The 18,271-nt window shown below is 39.8% G+C and overlaps 1 protein-coding gene across 6 annotated transcripts in view; it reads left to right on the forward strand.

Annotated features, from left to right (window-relative positions):
* Nucleotides 1-18,271, forward strand: part of CCDC91 (coiled-coil domain containing 91) — a 127,762-nt gene that overhangs the window by 63,491 nt on the left and 46,000 nt on the right. For all 6 annotated transcript variants that reach the window (XM_083440784.1, XM_083440785.1, XM_083440786.1 and 3 more), the window contains one exon: nucleotides 12,423-12,530. In XM_083440784.1, coding sequence (XP_083296910.1) covers nucleotides 12,423-12,530 — 108 coding nt within the window. The remainder of the gene's footprint in view (nucleotides 1-12,422; nucleotides 12,531-18,271) is intronic.

Raw genomic sequence — 18,271 nt, forward strand, 5'->3', positions numbered from 1 at the left:
TGGCATTACTACTAGACGAAATGGGCACCACTTAGATCTACAGAAATCTTGCTTGATGGGCAGTTGTTTTGTGGCTTAAAATCTTACATATATATATTAAAAGCACAAGTCCTATGGTCATTTGACATTGAAGAATTCTTTCCTTTCCCTTGCCGAATTTGTGCTCCTCTGATTTCCTTTTACAGCGCTGTATTTCCTGAACCACAAGAGAACCCAATGCCTTTCACAGTAATGTTTCTAGAGAATGAAAATTTTAAAATAGCCATGATATGGTATACAGTAAATTCCAAAAATTTTGAACCAGGACAATTACTAGAGATGAGAAAACAACACTTTTGAATGCTCAAATTTTATTTTAATAGAGCAGCAGCTACAAACCCTGGGTAATCAGGCTTCTAAGTCCCATGTGAAACTTCCGTACCTTGAGCAGACTTCCTCCTTCAGAAGTTATGGCCCATCAATACAGTGTCAGGAGGAGATGCGTGACTTGGGGACATGGAGAGAGCTGAACATGCAACCCTGCTGCCCCTTTCACACCTGCAACTCCTGCATTTTCACACAAGCAACTACTAAAAAATATGGTAGTTGGCTTCAAAAATAATTTTAGTTGTGTATATTCTTCATAAGTGATTATGGATTGTATCCAACTGTGACATTCAGATCAGACCCACTGATTTCATTGGACCTACTCTGACTATTTTCATTGAATAAAACTCTATAAGAACAGCTTAAGAAGGAGGGAAATCATTAAAATATAGTAGAGAAGCTCTGGGGAAAGAGGGGATTGAAAATACTGTGGTGGCATCATCATTATTATCAATAACTAATAAATGATGCAGAGGACGAGATGGTTGGACAGTGTTCTTGAAACTACCAACATGAGTTTGACCAAACTGCGGGAGGCAATGGAAGACAGGAGAGCCTGGCGTGCTCTGGTCCATGGGGTCACGTAGAGGCGTACACAACTAAACGACTAAACAACAACAATAAATGATGTGGGTTTTCTGGAAAAGTTTGAACAGAGATTTCCCTATGCAAATTAGGGTAACTTACATTAGGGCAGGATAACCTTTAGCATGTTTCTTTTGATTGTATGTGGTAAAGAAATCTTTAAAACTGCAACATTTGCCTAATACTGGTTTGCAATTGACATCTATTTGTTACTAAACTGTTGTGTATTTTATTTTATTTTTTAAAAAATAATTTTTATTGATTTTCTTTTCCCATAAAAATTATCCAATACCATTACTAAACATTCATTTTTCAATTTCACCCCTCCCTGTTGACGTCCCTCAACTTCCATTTCTGGTTTATTACATCAAATGCTACATTCTGCTGTTTATATATTATACTATGTTATCACATTGTTACACTCTTGTTCTCTGTAAATAAAATTGAAAATGTTTATTTAAACCCTGCCAGCGAGTCCATTTTTTTGTTTTTTTGTTTCTGCAAATATACTGTAAAGAGTTCCCATTCTTTTTCAAAATCACTATTGTCCTTTTCACACAGTTTGTCCCTTAACTTTGCTAACTTAGTTCATCAATTTTTCTTGCCATTGTTCTTTTGATGGTACTTCTCCGGTCTTCCAATTTTGTGCTATTAAGATTCTTGCTGCTGTTGTAGCCTACATAAATAATGTCCGTTTTTCTTTCAGCAACTCTTGTCCTAAAATACTTAACAAAAAAGCTTCTGATTTTTTAACAAATGATATTTTAAACATTTTTTTTCAGTTCATTGTATATTATTTCCCATTTTTAAAAAATAATCTTGCAATCCCACCACATGTGGTAAAATGTAAGTACCCCTTCTTTACATCTACAGCAGTTCTTTTGTTCTGTTTTATACCTTTTTGCCAGTTTTGCTGGTGTGATGTACCACCTATACGTCATTTTCATGTAATTCTCTTTCAACAATATGTAATCTGTAAATTTCAAATTCACTTTCCAAAGCCTTATCCAATCCTCAAATTGTCATCATCAATCTTTATTACGGTCCAGAGACCCAACAAATCGTTACAAAGCAATACACAATTCATACAGCCTACCTCCAGGTTAAACAAGCATTTTGTTCAGAATATAGGGATCATTGGTTCTTTCAACCACCGATAAAAACTTTGCCACTGCTAATGTTCTAGCATTTGTCTGGTCTTCCAATAGGAACCTGACATAGTGAGCCTCTGATTTTCCTGGGAAAGGTACCAGCAAGGGTAGTATCAGTTCAGCCCTAGCTTGCTCATATTTTGCACAATGCAACAAAATATGTTTTATGGAATCGATGTCTTGAGCACACCAGCAAAGTCTGTCCTGGTAGGGAACTCCTCTCAACCTACCATCCAACACTGCAGAAGGAAAAACGTTTAGTCTGGCTTTGGTGAAAAGCCTTCGATAGTTTGGTACTGTCAGGTTTTTAATGTAAGATGTTAACTTAAAGACATGCCCATATTGTACTCCTACTGCCAGCGGACTACAGACTGTATGTGATCGAGATCGCAAGTGTGCATTATCCCATAATCTTTGCTTTAATGTCTTGAGGGCATTCTTGACTTTAAGAAAGCCGACTTCATAAAACTTAGGGAAGTGCTGGGTGAGATCCCATGGACAGTAATACTAAAAGGAAAGGGAGTTCATGATGGCTGGGAGTTTGTTAAGAGGGAGATAGTAAAAGCACAACTTCAGGCAATACCAAGGAGACGGAAACATAGAAGGTGCCTAAAGAAGCCAGGGTGGCTATCTAAGGAACTTTTAACTGAGTTAAGATTAAAAAAAGGATGTGTACAAAAAATGGAAAAGGGGGGAAACCACCAAAGAGGAATTCAAACAAATAGCCAGCACGTGTAGACACAAAGTCAGAAAAGCTAAAGCACAGAATGAACTCAGGCTTGCTAGAGAGGTTAAAAGCAACAAAAAAGGCTTCTATGGGTATGTTCGTAGCAAAAGGAAGAACAAAGAAACAGTGGGGTCACTCAGAGGAGAAGATGGTGAAATGCAAACAGGGGACACAGAAAGGGCTGAACTCCTCAATGCCTTCTTTGCCTCAGTTTTCTCCGATAAGGAAAACAATGCCCGACCTGAAGAATTTGGAGCAAATGATTCAGCAGAGGAAACACAGCCCAGAATAACTAAGGAGATAGTACAAGAATACTTGGCTAGTTTAGATGTATTCAAGTCTCCAGGGCCAGATGAACTGCATCCAAGAGTATTAAAAGAACTGGCAGATGTGATCTCAGAACCACTGGCAGTCATCTTTGAGAATTCCTGGAGAACAGGCGAAGTCCCGGGAGACTGGAGGAGGGCAAATGTTGTCCCTATTTTCAAAAAGGGGGAAAGAGAGGACCCAAATAATTATTGCCTAGTCAGTCTGACATCAATACCAGGGAAGATTCTGGAGCAGATCATTAAGCAAACAGTCTGTGAGCATCTAGAAAGGAATGCTGTGATCACCAATAGTCAGCATGGATTTCTGAAAAATAAGTCATGTCAGACTAACCTGATCTCGTTTTTTGACAGAATTACAAGCCTGGTAGATGAAGGGAACACAGTGGATGTAGCCTACCTTGATTTCAGCAAGGCATTCGACAAGGTGCCCCATGATATTCTTGTAAAGAAGCTGGTAAAATGCGGTCTTGACTATGCTACCATTTGTAAGTGGCTGACTGACCGGACCCAAAGGGTGCTCATCAATGGTTCCTCTTCATCCTGGAGAAGAGTGACTAGTGGGATGCCACAGGGTTCTGTCTTGGGCCCGGTCTTATTCAACATCTTTATCAACGACTTGGATGATGGACTCAAGGGCATCCTGATCAAATTTGCAGATGACACCAAACTGGGAGGGGTGGCTAACACCCCAGAGGACAGGATCACACTTCAAAACGACCTTGACAGATTAGAGAACTGGGCCAAAACAAACAAGATGAATTTTAACAGGGAGAAATGTAAAGTATTGCACTTGGGCAAAAAAAATGAGAGGCACAAATACAAGATGGGTGACACCTGGCTTGAGAGCAGTACATGTGAAAAGGATCTAGGAGTCTTGGTTGACCACAAACTTGACATGAGCCAACAGTGTGATGCGGCAGCTAAAAAAGCCAATGCAATTCTGGGCTGCATCAATAGGAGTATAGCATCTAGATCAAGGGAAGTAATAGTGCCACTCTATTCTGCTCTGGTCAGACCTCACCTGGAGTACTGTGTCCAGTTCTGGGCACCACAGTTCAAGAAGGACACTGACAAACTGGAACGTGTCCAGAGGAGGGCAACCAAAATGGTCAAAGGCCTGGAAACGATGCCTTATGAGGAACGGCTAAGGGAGCTGGGCATGTTTAGCCTGGAGAAGAGGAGGTTAAGGGGTGATATGATAGCCATGTTCAAATATATAAAAGGATGTCACATAGAGGAGGGAGAAAGGTTGTTTTCTGCTGCTCCAGAGAAGCGGACACAGAGCAATGGATCCAAACTACAAAAAAGAAGATTCCACCTAAACATTAGGGAGAACTTCCTGACAGTAAGAGCTGTTCGACAGTGGAATTTGCTGCCAAGGAGTGTGGTGGAGTCTCCTTCTTTGGAGGTCTTTAAGCAGAGGCTTGACAACCATATGTCAGGAGTGCTCTGATGGTGTTTCCTGCTTGGCAGGGGGTTGGACTCGATGACCCTTGTGGTCTCTTCCAACTCTATGATTCTATGATTCTATGATTCTATGAATCATCTCTTGTCTTCTTTGAAGATTTCATTTAATTGCCTGTGGTGCAACCAGCTCTGAAGATGTTCCTTTATCTCATCATAATCTTTCAATTTTAACTTTCCTCCTTGTTCTGTTCGTAAATCTCTATCTGTTAGCCATGTTCCTTTCATTGTTGACATTTTAACTGATAATGCTTCAGTGGGTGATAACCACCGCAGGGTTTTGGATTCCAATAATTATTTGTATTTTTCCCATACCTTTATTAAAGATTTCTTATTATATGATATTATATGAATCCTTTTATCCTTTGCTTTCTCATACCACAAGTATGTGTGACATATCATGTCCTTCCTACTCTATTGCCTCTTCTTTTTCCAATTTGATCCAATCCTGAATCATGCTGCTTCATAATAAATTTTAAAATCTGGAAGGGAAAAGTCTCCTCTTTCTTTTAAATTTTAAATTTGTAAGTATTTTATGCTTTATACTTGGTCTCTTCCCACTTCAGATAAATTATGAAATATCTTTTTGCCATTTTTTGAAACAGACATTATAACTTATTATCGGTATTGTCTGAAAGAGGAACATTTTTGGTAGTACATTCATTTTAATTGCTGCAATTTATCCTAAAAGGGAAAGATTCATCCCGTTCCATATTTGTAGATACCTTTTTATTTCATTCCATTTTTTTTCATAATTATCTTTGTAGATATTGAGATTCTTTTTCGTCAACCATATTCCCAAATATTTTACCTTTTTATGGATTTCTATGTCTATAGATTCTGATAGCTCCTTCCTTTCTTTAAGATTTTTGACTAACAATTTCGTTTTATTTTTATTAAGTTTAAAACCTGCCACCTGTCTAAACTTTGAATTTTTTCTATTACCCTAGGGAGAGAATTATTTGGATCTTCTACAGTAACCAAATCATCTGCAAAAGCTTTCAATTTATACTCACTTTTCTTTATTCTTATTCCTGCCACATCTTTGTCAGCTCTAATATTTCTTGCTAAAACCTCCAGGACCAGAACGAACAAGAGTGGTGATAATAGACATCCTTGTCTGGTTGCTTTTCGTATTTTACATTGATTTGTTATCACCTGATTAATAATTAGTTTTGCATTCTATTGTGAATATATAGCTTGGTTCCCTTATAAAAAATTTCTCCAAATTCCATTTCTTCAAGGACTTTTTCATAAAGTCCCAAGAAACATTATCAAATGTTTTTTCTGCATCTATAAACATCAATTCAGCTTGTTATTAATTTCGAACTTCCAGGTATTCTATTATGTTTAAAACATTCCTAATATTATCTTTCATTTGTCTACCTGGGATAAATTCTGCTTGATCTTAAGGTGTATATTCTTCCCTCCCAAAAAATATCCTTCTGTTGGCTTAAATATATGCAAACAGTTTATATCACTATTTAATAATGAAATGGGCCTATAATTTTTAACTAAAATCTCTGAATCTTGTTTTAGGATTAATGTTATATACTCCTCTTTCCATCTTTTTGGGATTTCCTCCATTTTTAAAATCTCATTCATCATGTCCTTTAAGGGAACCACAAGCTGTTCACTTAATTTTTTATAATACTTTGCTGAGATTCTATCTGGTCCTGGAGATTTACCTGTCTTTACTTGATTTATTGCTTCTAAAAATTCCTGCACTGTTATTTCAGCATTAAATAATGTCAGTTTTTCTTTTATTTTTGGAAGGTTACTACTTTTTATATATTCTTCCATCAACATCTTCTTTTCAGTATACAGTAAAATGTTTAATGAAGGCTTCCCTTATTTTCTTTGGTTTATCTGTGACTTTGCCATTGGATTTTATCTTACTTATATAATTTTTTTGCTCACTTTTCCTCATTTGCCATGCCAGCAGTTTCCCTGGCTTGTTGGAATGTCCAAAGTACTTGTTTCATCCTTCTAATTTTCCACGCTATTTCCTCATTAATCATCATTAAATATTGTGTTTGTAATAATTTAATTGCCTGCTTAACTGTCTCCTTATTTGGTTTTTTTATTAATTCTTTTTCTTTCTCTAATATTTCACCGAATATTTCCTTTTTTTTTCTTTTCCCTTAATTTCTTCTTGGTTGAGTTTTGTTGGATAAGCAGTCCCCTCATAGCTGCCTTACTGGCATCCTATACTGTTTGCAGCTTGGTTCCATTATCAAGATTTAATTCAAAATAATCTCCCAGTGCCTTTTTTGTGATTTATAAAAAATTACTGTCATCTAATAAATCTTCATTCAATAAACTGCTGTGTATTTTAAAAAGTTGTCCTTTTGTTTGCTATGCATTTGGACACCTTAAGACACCTGATCACCTTACAGGTTCTGTTCTAGGTGTGTGCTGCTTTTAAAAAAATGTACTTCTCTTACTCTGTCCTTCCTTTAACTGGTTCTTGAAAGCTACCTTGAAAATTTTAAATCGGAAGATGGGATAAAATGTTTCAATAAATAATAACTGAAATAAAAATAAAATTGGAGTATCATTGGTTAGGGTATACAGTGGTACCTCGGGTTAAGTACTTAATTCGTTCCGGAGGTCCGTTCTTAACCTGAAACTGTTCTTAACCTGAAGCACCACTTTAGCTAATGGGGCCTCTTGCTGCTGCTGTGCCACCGGAGCACGATTTCTGTTCTTATCCTGAAGCAAAGTTATTAACCCGAGGTACTATTTCTGGGTTAGCGGGGGGGGGAGCCGCTAGGGGCGCCTTGGAAGATGGCGGATATTAACATCTATCCAGCCTGCATGAGGTAATTAGAGGCTGATTATGGGAAGTAAATCAGTCTCCCTTCATCTCTCCAGGGGGGAGAGATGCAGTTTTCACCTGCTGTTGCCATAAATCACCCCTGAGTTCAGAAGAAGGAGGGGGTGAGGCACTGGGTGCACAACCCTCGGCGGGCCTCGGAACTCCTCCGAAGCTGCTTCCAGGTGCGAAACTAGTTGTGTTACTTAAAAGGAAAAAAAATTGGTGAAAGATAACGCACATGCTTCAAGAGAGGCAGGAGGTTCTTATCTGCTAACAATTTTACCACTGAAATGAAGAAGACTGAGACGGAAGATTACATCAAAGTACTACAGACATGTTATGTGGAATGGAATGCAACGGAAATGAAAGGGGGGGGGAAATAACTTTTATTTTTTTGCTCTATGTGATTACCTAATAACCCTCCCTCTTAGAAGATCCGTCACAGCAACTAATTGCAAATGGGACTAAAAATGAATTGTGTGGGAATAATATGAACTTAAAGGTTTTACTCCGTGAAGGATTTGGAAAGAAGAAGGGCTCTCCTGTGACGCAGTAAGAATGGAGATTTGATATGAGACCTGTGTTGCAGAAGGTTTGGTCTTGGGGAGGGTGAGCCGAAGATTTATTATTTTCGAGGAGATTGTGATCTGGAAGGGGCAGCCCTCCTGGAAAAAGACTAATTTACGATGCAACAGGTCGGAAAAGTTAAAGAGCAAGCTTTTAGACTGTATTTCATCGGAACGACAAAATGGCGATTGCTTGCTCGAGCGGAAATGCCTGGACTATTGGATGAGAGTGATTTACGAGAGAGCAGTACAAAGCCCACACAGAAACACAAATAAGACTGTTTTTTTCAACCCACTTGCGGAGCAACTCGGATGTGAATGAAAAGGAAAATGAGTAACGACAAGGATCGAGAAGAGGGGACTGGAAATATCACTCTTAAGATGAAAGCAGCACAAATATTCGAGGATTGGACTCCTGCCGATCAAGAAGCATGGGTACCCCCCACAAAAATTTATAATTTGGAAAACATTTGGATTACATGATATGTATTATTATAATTTGGATTAATTGGTTTAATGTGTTTAATTTGGTAATCTGAAACTTCATAAAAATTATTTAAAAAAAAAATTCTGGGTTAGCGGAGTCTGTAACGTGAAGCGTATGTAACCTGAAGCGTATGTAACCCAAGGTACCACTGTATTGAGGTTGAATCCTGACAAGACAGAACTACTGTTTTGAGGGGACAGGAGGTGGGCAGGTGCGGAGGACCCCCTGGTCCTGAATGGGGTAACTGTGCCCCTGAAGGACCAGGTGTGCAGCCTGAGAGTCATTCTGGACTCACAGTTGTCCATGGAGGTGCAGGTCAATTCTGTGTCCAGGGCAGCTCCATCTGGTACGGAGGCTGAGACCCTACCTGCCCACAGACTGCCTCGCCAGAGTAGTGCATGCTCTGGTTATCTCCTGCTTGGACTACTGCAAGGCACTCTACGTGGGGCTACCTTTGAAGGTGACCTGGAAACTACAACTAATCCAGAATGCGGCAGCTAGACCGGTGATTGGGAACGGCCGCCGAGACCACATAACCCCGGTCTTGAAAGACCTACATTGGCTCCGAGTATGTTTCCGAGCACAATTCAAAGTGTTGGTGCTGACCTTTAAAGCCCTAAACGGCCTCGGTCCACTATATCTGAAGGAGCGTCTCCATACCCATCATTCTGCATGGACATGGAGGTCTCCAGCTCCGAGGGCCTTCTGGCGGTTCCCTCACTGCGAGAAGCCAAGTTACAGGGAACCAGGCAGAGGGCCTTCTCGGTAGTGGCACCCGCCTTGTGGAACGCCCTCCCACCAGATGTCAAAGAGAACAACAACTACCAGACTTTTAGAAGACATCTAAGGTAGCCCTGTTTAGGGAAGCTTTTAATGTTTAATAGACTATTGTATTTTAATATTCTGTTGGAAGCCGCCCAGAGTGGCTGGGGAAACTCAGCCAGATGGGCGGGGTATAAAGAAATCATCATCATTATTATTATTATTATCATTATTATTATTATTTACATGTGATAATTTTAATAATATTCCTGTTAGATAGCACTACCCATGTTTACCTTGGTTTGAAATCTATACAGTGATACCTCGAGTTACAAACGCTTCAGGATACAAACTCCGCTAACCTCGAAGAGTTACCTTGAGTTGAGAACTTTGCCACAGGATGAGAACAGAAATCGTATGCCGGCGGTGCAACAGCAGCAAGAGGCCCCATTAGCGAAAGCACGCCTCTAGTTAAGAACAGTTTCAGGTTAAGAACGGACCTCCAGAATGAATTAAGTTTGTAACTATAGGTAGCACTGTATAGCTCTGAATTGGCAAAACAAAACACCTCTTAAGAGGTTTACCCTAAGCTTGTTTGCTCTAAGAATGTTGGTGTTTGAAAAACTAAGTTTAATTTTTACTGAAAAAAGATGTGCTGCAAGTACCTAGAATTACAGTTGGGCTTTGTAGCCAAGCACTGGTTTCTACTAGCCAACTGTGAAGCCCAGTCCTATCATGATAATGCAACAAAATTATATGCATTTTAATTGTGGATATTGACTGCATATCCATATCATGGCTTTTTGTAAGCACACAGATTGCTCCTGCTGCGTTCCTTTCCACTTCAAACCAGGGATTGTGGTTTACTTAACCAAAAAAAACAACAACCCACTGTTGGTAAAAAAACAACCAACTTTGGCTTTAGATCACAGTTTGCTTAAAGTGAAACAAACCATGAACTCTGGTTTTGATGTAACACTTACCCAAGGCTTGCTGTTCCCACTTGCTAGCAGAGAGGAGAAAGAGATCAATGCATTTACTGTAGACTGTTAACCATTACTTTATGTGACTAGCAGACACACCCATTAACTGGTGAAATTGATGGAGTTATATAATTCAATGCTTTGTTACTTCTGAGTAGACATATATAGGATTGTGTTGTCAGACGTTTTGCAAGTTGCTGAACATTTGACATTGGTCATTCTACAGCTTTTTATCTCCTACTTCCCTTCAAATGTTTGACTGTTCTTTTTTACATAGAAATATATGTGCTTTATATATGCTCAAATATTAAACACCTACATTGTTGTTATTTGACGTAAACGTTACAGCGTAGGGAAATGTGTATTTTGGCTAGTAAGATGCCTGTTTTAACTTTTTGGCTACCAGATTTTATTGCCATGTTGAAAGAAGAATTGCAGTTTTTCATGGAGGAATCGTGCAGCACCCTAAGGACTACCATTTGTGTGTGGCATCAATCCAGACTTACGCATATGTAGGAACTTACCATGGAGTAAGTTCCACTAAGCTCAGTGGTGCTCACTTACGAAAGCAGTGCTGCTTACTTTTGATAACACTGAGTGTTATCAATGACCTTCAGCAGCAAGGTGGCTTTTAAGCTTTTCCTTAGAAATAATACAAATAAACCCTTACAGAGAATGGTTATAATTTAACTGCTAGCCTGAAGTAGTAATCCCTTAATTTAGGAAACAGGCTATCCATTCTCTCATTGACTTCAAGGGTTGCTGATGGAAAGTACTTTTTGGTACTTAAAAACAATTTAGCTTTTTTTCATCTTGGTTCCCTGCTTAGTTGATTAGCATTGATAAAATAACTACAGGTAACCTACAGAGAGATTGGCTCTTGCTCTGTCTCCTCGCCTTCTGAATTCGAGATGATAAGCCGCAAAAATTGCAAAACCTGAGAACCTCATTGTAACTGAAGTAATTCATTGCCCTGGTGAGTACGTTGTCAAAGCCTGCAAGTACCACTGTATGGGTATGAGAGGCAAGTACAGTGATAAAAGGCAGCAAATAGGTGTATTGCATCATTTGCTGAGACAGGTAATTGGAAAATGCCAATGACTAGTGTGGTTTTTTGTTGTTCTAGGCTGTTTGCATATATGCATCATCTTGCCTAATGCTTTCCACCAAATACATATTTTATTTTTCAAAACCAAAAATCTATTTTAGATTTGGAATGCTGTGCTTCCTTGCCTGGCTGTCTGTGCATGCCAAGGATCTACTTTTTTAAAAAAAAAATAAGCCTCTTTTAGCATAATTGTAATTGCAAATAGTTCAGTCAAACTTATTTAAACATTATGTTGCCTATTTAACCATAGTGTTATATCTTTTGAGTGGATAGAACATCCGTTTTAAAGGAATAATGTAAATACCATATGGTATTAGAATTCGAATTAGACGGTGCCACTGCAGGAAGGATGAGACAGAGCTAAGACTAGCAATCAACTAAAGAAAATTGCTGGGCATAATATGAGCTTGCTTCTCTTATAACCTTTTTCAAAGGCTGATTCCTTCCCCCTCCTGCTTTGCTTACTTGAGCCTGGTATGGCTCTGATTCTGCTTGCGTCATACTGCTGTTTTAGCATGTTGGTGGGGTTTATTGGGGGGGGCACTTTCTTAATGTTCACAGTTCTGATGTCTGATCTCTTCAAGTTGGTGCGTGAACTATTTTGGGGGCATTGCTTCTATGTTTACAAATAACTCATAATTTCCATCTGTTTTTACTTGTGGTTGTGAAGATCATGCTTGGCCCATGGGATCTAACAGTGTGTGCTGAGAGGATGTGGAGTTTTGTCAGCCAGGGAAATATGTCTGGCTCCCCCCCCCCCCCCGCCTCCATGGCTCACATAAGCATTTCGTCTTGTGTGGTCCCACTGAATTAGATCTGTTTAACAGCACTACTCACCTTCCCTATCTGTTACCAGTCTTTCGAATGTAAGATTCTAATAAGGAACATGAGAAGCAAGAATGTAATTCTGTTAGCAGAAATATAAAACTTGCATTAGACTAATATTAACATTTGCCTTAGAAATTGTACATATCTGTGGGTGTACTTTGATACCAAATTCTATTTGCATGCATTTATAGTCACAGGCTGACTGTCTTCTCCATTTATACCAATCTGCTGTATCTTTGTTTCAGGCCTTACTGCAGTCTACGGTTCAGCAACGCAAAGAAACCATTGAAAAACAGTATGCATCTGTGATTGAAAAACAGGCACAAAAGTGTGAAGAACTGCTTATTGCTCAAGTAATTGCAATGTCTCTTTGCAAAAGTTTATATAAAAATATGTATATCTGGGACAGAATTCAAAGAACTACTTAGACATATAAGGGCATATTAAATGTACAGTGGATTTTCTTGCATTTTAAGTATCCATATTGTATCCCAGATACCGTATTTTCCGCCCTATAGGACACACTTTTTCCCCTCCAAAAATGAAGGGGAAATCTGGGTGCGTCCTATGGGACGAATGCAGGCTTTCTCTGAAGCTTGGAGAGCGAGAGGGGTCGGTGCGCACCGACCCCTCTCGCTCTCCAGGCTTCAGGAAGACATCCGCAGCCTAGGCAGCCCTGCGGGAGTTCCCGCAGGGCTGTCTTGGCTGTGGATAGCAGCCTGCCGCCCAGCGCCCGGCGCATCCTGAAGCAGAGCGCCCCGCGCGCCAGGCAGACATCGGCCAGCCCCACAAGCTCGGGGGACAGCAGGGAGGCGCAGCGCCGCCATCCCGCTGTTCCCCGACCTGGTTTTGGGGGGAAAATAAAGGAAAACAATTTTTCCTTTATTCCCCCCCCCCCAAAAAAAACTAGGTGCGTCCTAAGGGACGAAAAATACGGTACATTATGGGATTTCAAATGTTTCTTGCTGTGCAGCCTAAATGGCTGCTATTGGAGAAACTCAAGCCCAAAGCTTCCTTTGGTGTATTGAAATTATTGTGTAATTCTGCACTCTGTTCCTTTGATTATAATAATAATTCTATTATGAACCACCATAGCATATAGTATGGCTATGTTTAGATAAATTGGGTGCAACAATGAACTGTTATTTAATTAAATTTAACTCTCTGTTGAGAGGTTCACTGGTCTGGAGGGAAATAATTAAACTTTTGTGTAAGCCTGGGTGCCCACTATACCTTTAAAGAACATTTTAAGCACATTTTATATAATAATTTATAATTTATATAGTGTGCAGTCATACCTCGGGTTACAGGCGCTTCAGGTTGGGGTTTTTTGGGTTATGGACCCGCTGAAACCTGGAAGTACCAGAACTGGTCACTTCCGTGTTTCGGCGGTCGCACATGCACAGAAGCGCCGAATCTCAACCTGCGTGTGCGCAGACGCGCCACTGCGGGTTGCGAATGTGCATCCTGCACGGATTACGTTCACAGCGCGAGCGTCCACTGTATCTCCTTGAAAGAATTCTGGGCATTGTAGTTGGTTAAGAAAAAAAATGTGCTTTAAAGGTATAGTGCATGCACAGCCTCAGCCTTCCACAATTTGCTATCCAGGTAGTCCTTAACTATGGCGATTTGTGATTTGCCATGTGGTATTTTGGGCAGAGAGGGCCCTTTAGTGAGAAATCAATATTTTTACTCTTATGGCAGCAATAGGGAACCTCTGATCCATTGTCCTAATGAGACCCACCACACCTATTCATTTGGCTTGTGAGGCTGTTGGAACAAAGCCACAGCCATTTGTTCCACTCCTGGCTTTGTATATGATATAAGATGTGGAGCAGGTACAAAGGCAGCTGGGCCAAAAATGCATTTGTGGGCACCTGCAAATGCCTGTGCCTAGCACCTAGCATGGCTGTTTTACAAAATGCTACATGCAGCTGTCTGCAAGCTGTGTGGGTGAAAACTGGTCATCTGGTACCATTGTAACATTAGATGTTAGGTGGTTACACTCCCCCGGCCTTTTAAACTTTGCCTGCAGGGCATGCTGGAGATATGGATCCAGCCCGCTGGTTGAATCCAGTTCCCCACCCTTGCCTTTCAGCGTAGTCCTATCCCTATTTCAATGAATGAGAAATCCAAAGCACCATACATAAAAGGTGCAAGGGCTGAAACTCGGTTTCAATTCATTAATGGTCTGTTTGCTGATGCTTAATCCAGAACCAGCTAGAATGGTGGGTGAAAAGCAAATCTATTCTCTTCAATCCTCCACTTTCACACAGGCATTGTCCTTTCAGCTTTACAACTAATCTTGGTTAGTGCAATGTCTATATAGTGGGGTGGGAGAGTGGAAAAGAATGCCAATATATTTCACATCTGGCAACCAATGTGCTGCTTTGGTTTCAGATAGAATTAGGGTTTGCAAACCTGTTTCTAACCATGGTTGTAAACTGTATCTTGGCACTCCTTATAGTTTGTGACAATGTAGGTGGTAAAACTAAAGAGGATGAGTTGTTAGGGGGGAGTTAATGAATCCATAGAACGCCTTCCTTATATAACTCTTTGTGGCAGGAGACTGAGCAGCATTTTATATGTACCAGCTCAGTGAAGCCATGTAATGAATGGTATGTGAAGGATTACTTAATGTGGTCAAAGGGAAGCTTTACTTACACATTTTTCCAGAGAAATTGACTTTTCTACATAGTTTTTCAATGCAATAGGAATATTTTTAGCAACTGTTACTGAGTTAGACATGTTTGTAACCTTGATTGTAGCAGTTTCTGTACTGCATTTCAGTTCATCTTGTTCTTGATAGATGGGTCTTTTGAAGTAGCTGCGACTATATGCAGCTGTGTACCTGCTGTGATTCCTCAGACACAAGCTTAATATAAAAAAGTAACTGCTTCTGAACATGATAAAATCTGTTTACATTATCTTCTTTGACTCACATTCCAGGAAAGAGATTTTTTCCTTTGCCTGGATTTTTTTTACCAGGAATCATGAAAAACCGCAAGACCGTATTTATATTTGACTCTACATCAAACAGTTTTCATCTGTAGCTGTTGCTTGAAAAACTACTTGCAGAAGAAATGTAGCCTATTTCTGAACTTTTGTTTTGAGCTTCATTTTTACAAAGGTGCAGACAAAAATTATGTGTTCCAAATACAGTTTTGCCTTCCTTTAAGATAAGGTTGAGGAACCTTTTCCAGCTTGAGGGTAACATTCTGGGGGCTACGTGCCAATGGTGAGTGGTGTCAGAGCCACAAGTGGGTGGTGCCAAAGCCACCTCTGTTCTTCCCCCATTAATACATATGCAGTTGTCTATACACCATCCATCCATATTGTCATTCCAAACATCTGCACATCATCCACACAATCATTTAAACTTTATCTCCCTTTCTCCATCAATTCTTCCCCCACTCCCTGCAGCAAAAAAGGGTTTGCAAAAAGTCCCCATTCACAGGAATGGCACTCCTCCCCCCCCCCAAAAAAAAGCCTATGGTCCTGTGCAAAAGGTTATTTTTTTTGGGGGGGGAACAGCAGGAAGAATGTCAAGGGGCCTAGGAAATTGCAACACAGGTAAGCGTCCCCCAACACTAGACTGAGGATGGAGTACATGACATGGAACACTTTTCAGCAACAGTCTCATATCAAGTGTAACTTACAGGGGAATTTTTCAATTCAGTGGTGGTGTCATCTGGCAAAAAGTTCATTCACACTCTGATTATTGAGACATTAAAGTAGCACAGTCCTGTGTTCAGGCATTTTATGCTGGAAGTGACTAATACTTGTCCTGATCCTAATGCTGCTGCTGCTGCTGCTGGTGGTTAAATTTATATCCCACCCATCTGGCTGGGTTGCCCCAGCCACTCTGGGCAGCTTACAACATATATAAAGTCACAACAAAACATCAAACATTAAAAAATACCCTATACAAGCAAGAAACAAACCAATAAATCAATAGAAACTAATAATATTAACAACAACAACAATAAACAGTTTACAGTTACCCAAATTAAAATAACTGCCAACATCAACTAAACATTTAGCCAACACTAAATGACAAAAACAAACAGGGGAACCAAAATTAGAACAGTTTAAAACCTTTTAGCTAGTTACCCCAACCCAAGAGTTGTTCCAGCAGTGTCTCTCTGGCCTCCCAGGAGCCTCTTAGCTGTTCAGCATAGTGGTAGGATACTGTGTTTGCTTGTGATGCTTGAGAAGGGAGCCTTGCTTGTAGCTTCTAGATCACTGGGGAGAATCACTAGAAATGTACAGAATAAGGAAGGTGGTGTAGTCTCGAAACAGCAATGTGGTTGGTGTTTTTTAAAAAAAATGGAGTGCTTTCTCATTTTTATGAGGGGGGAATTAAAGAACATGAGAGTTAGCAAGCTGAGAGCTCAGCTTCTGAATTAAAGTTCATAAAACGATAGAGGCTTGGGGTCATGAAGTTTGTTGCTATAGTAATCAGTAGATTGAGCGACTTCCCTATGTAGAAAGGTGGCAACGTTCAGGACTTTTGAGTTTAGAGAAAAGGTAAGTAAGAGGTGACACAGTAGACATTTATAAAATTATGCAAGACATAGAATTATAAAAGATGTTTATTAGACGTTTATAAAAGCTTTTCTCCCTCTAACAATAAAACTCACGAACATCCAATGAAGTTGAGCATTGGAAGATTCAGGACAGATGAAAGAAAGTCCTTCTTTGTGCAGCTGGATTTTCTGTGAGCTATGACTACCCCTTCTCCCTGCAGGTTTCCCTTAATTGCTTCTTTGCTCAGTGACTGACCTTTTGAAAGAGACCAAACCATTACTCTTAGTTGTGATTCCTGCATTGCAGGAGGTTGGACTAGATAGTGTTGAAGGTGGTGTTGAAAGGAAGCAGCTGAGCAGCAAGCGATCAGGAGGGAGATAAGGGACTCTAGAGATAAAGAAGGCAGCCTGGGAGGGGGGAGGTAAAAGCACATGGATCCTCAGGATTTTTGCATTGGGTCACCCCAAATTCACCATCAGATCACATAGCATGTCCATGGCTACAGCCTGCACTAAAGAAATCACGCATCCACTGTTTTGTGGGGCCGCAGTGGTGCAAAAACGTGGTTACAAAGCACGGATCCAAATGGATTCTCAGGATTTTTGCATTGGGCTACCCCAAAGTCACCATCAAATCACATATCATGTCTGTGGCCACAGCATGAACCGCAGAAATCATACACCCACTGTTTCGTTCAGAATATATTTTTTTTCTTGTTTTCCTCCTCTAAAAACTAGGTGCGTCTTATGGTCAGGTGCATCTTATGGAGCAAAAAATACAGTACTTTTATTTAATGCATACATAGGTTTGGTGGTTGATGGTTCTGGATTCCTAGGTAGCAGAGGCCTGGAGAAAGCATTTCCACCTCCTGGACCCTTTTCCTAATAAGGGCCAATTACACAGCCAAAAGTGTGTAAAATAAATAACTGGCACAATATAAGTTATAATTGTCCTGTCTCCATTTCTCATTAATTTATTAGTTTGTCAGGGAAACCATTGATGTGTAAACATCGTAAGCTTCCTGAACAAAATAACCACATTTTTAGAATTGAAACTTCACAAACTGCTGTGTCAGAGATACTGTCTTTGTTAATATCATACTGAGAACAAAGATAAACTCCTAAATAAAATATTCAGGTATGTAGATGAACTGCATTTCCCAAATTCGGTGTGGCAAAATAACAGAAATATAGCAACTATATTGCAATTGACACTAAGCTGAGGACTTCATTCAGATAGGTATTGATAAGTTTCAAGAAATACTTTTCTAAATCTGTTTTCCAAACCTAGTTGAGCTTATGTGTCTAATTCCTCCCCATTCCACCCACTACACAAACGTTCTGTAGGAACTGACTGAAATTATTTTAGCAAATGTTTCCTGTCTGTACATACCAAACAGTTTCCCAAAATATTTTACTTAAAGCTCCTTAATTTCTCCCTACAGATGTTAAGGTTTTTTTAAGTGTGTTGGTAGAGGATCCTGCTTTTAGAGATCAAGGCCAGGGAAGATGTCTTGAGAAAGCCAGAGGGGCAAAAGCATTGCAAGCAGTTATGGTGGTTTATT

Source organism: Podarcis tiliguerta, assembly GCF_965153285.1.
Source record: "Podarcis tiliguerta genome assembly, chromosome: 5".
NCBI classification, from domain to species: domain Eukaryota; kingdom Metazoa; phylum Chordata; class Lepidosauria; order Squamata; family Lacertidae; genus Podarcis; species Podarcis tiliguerta.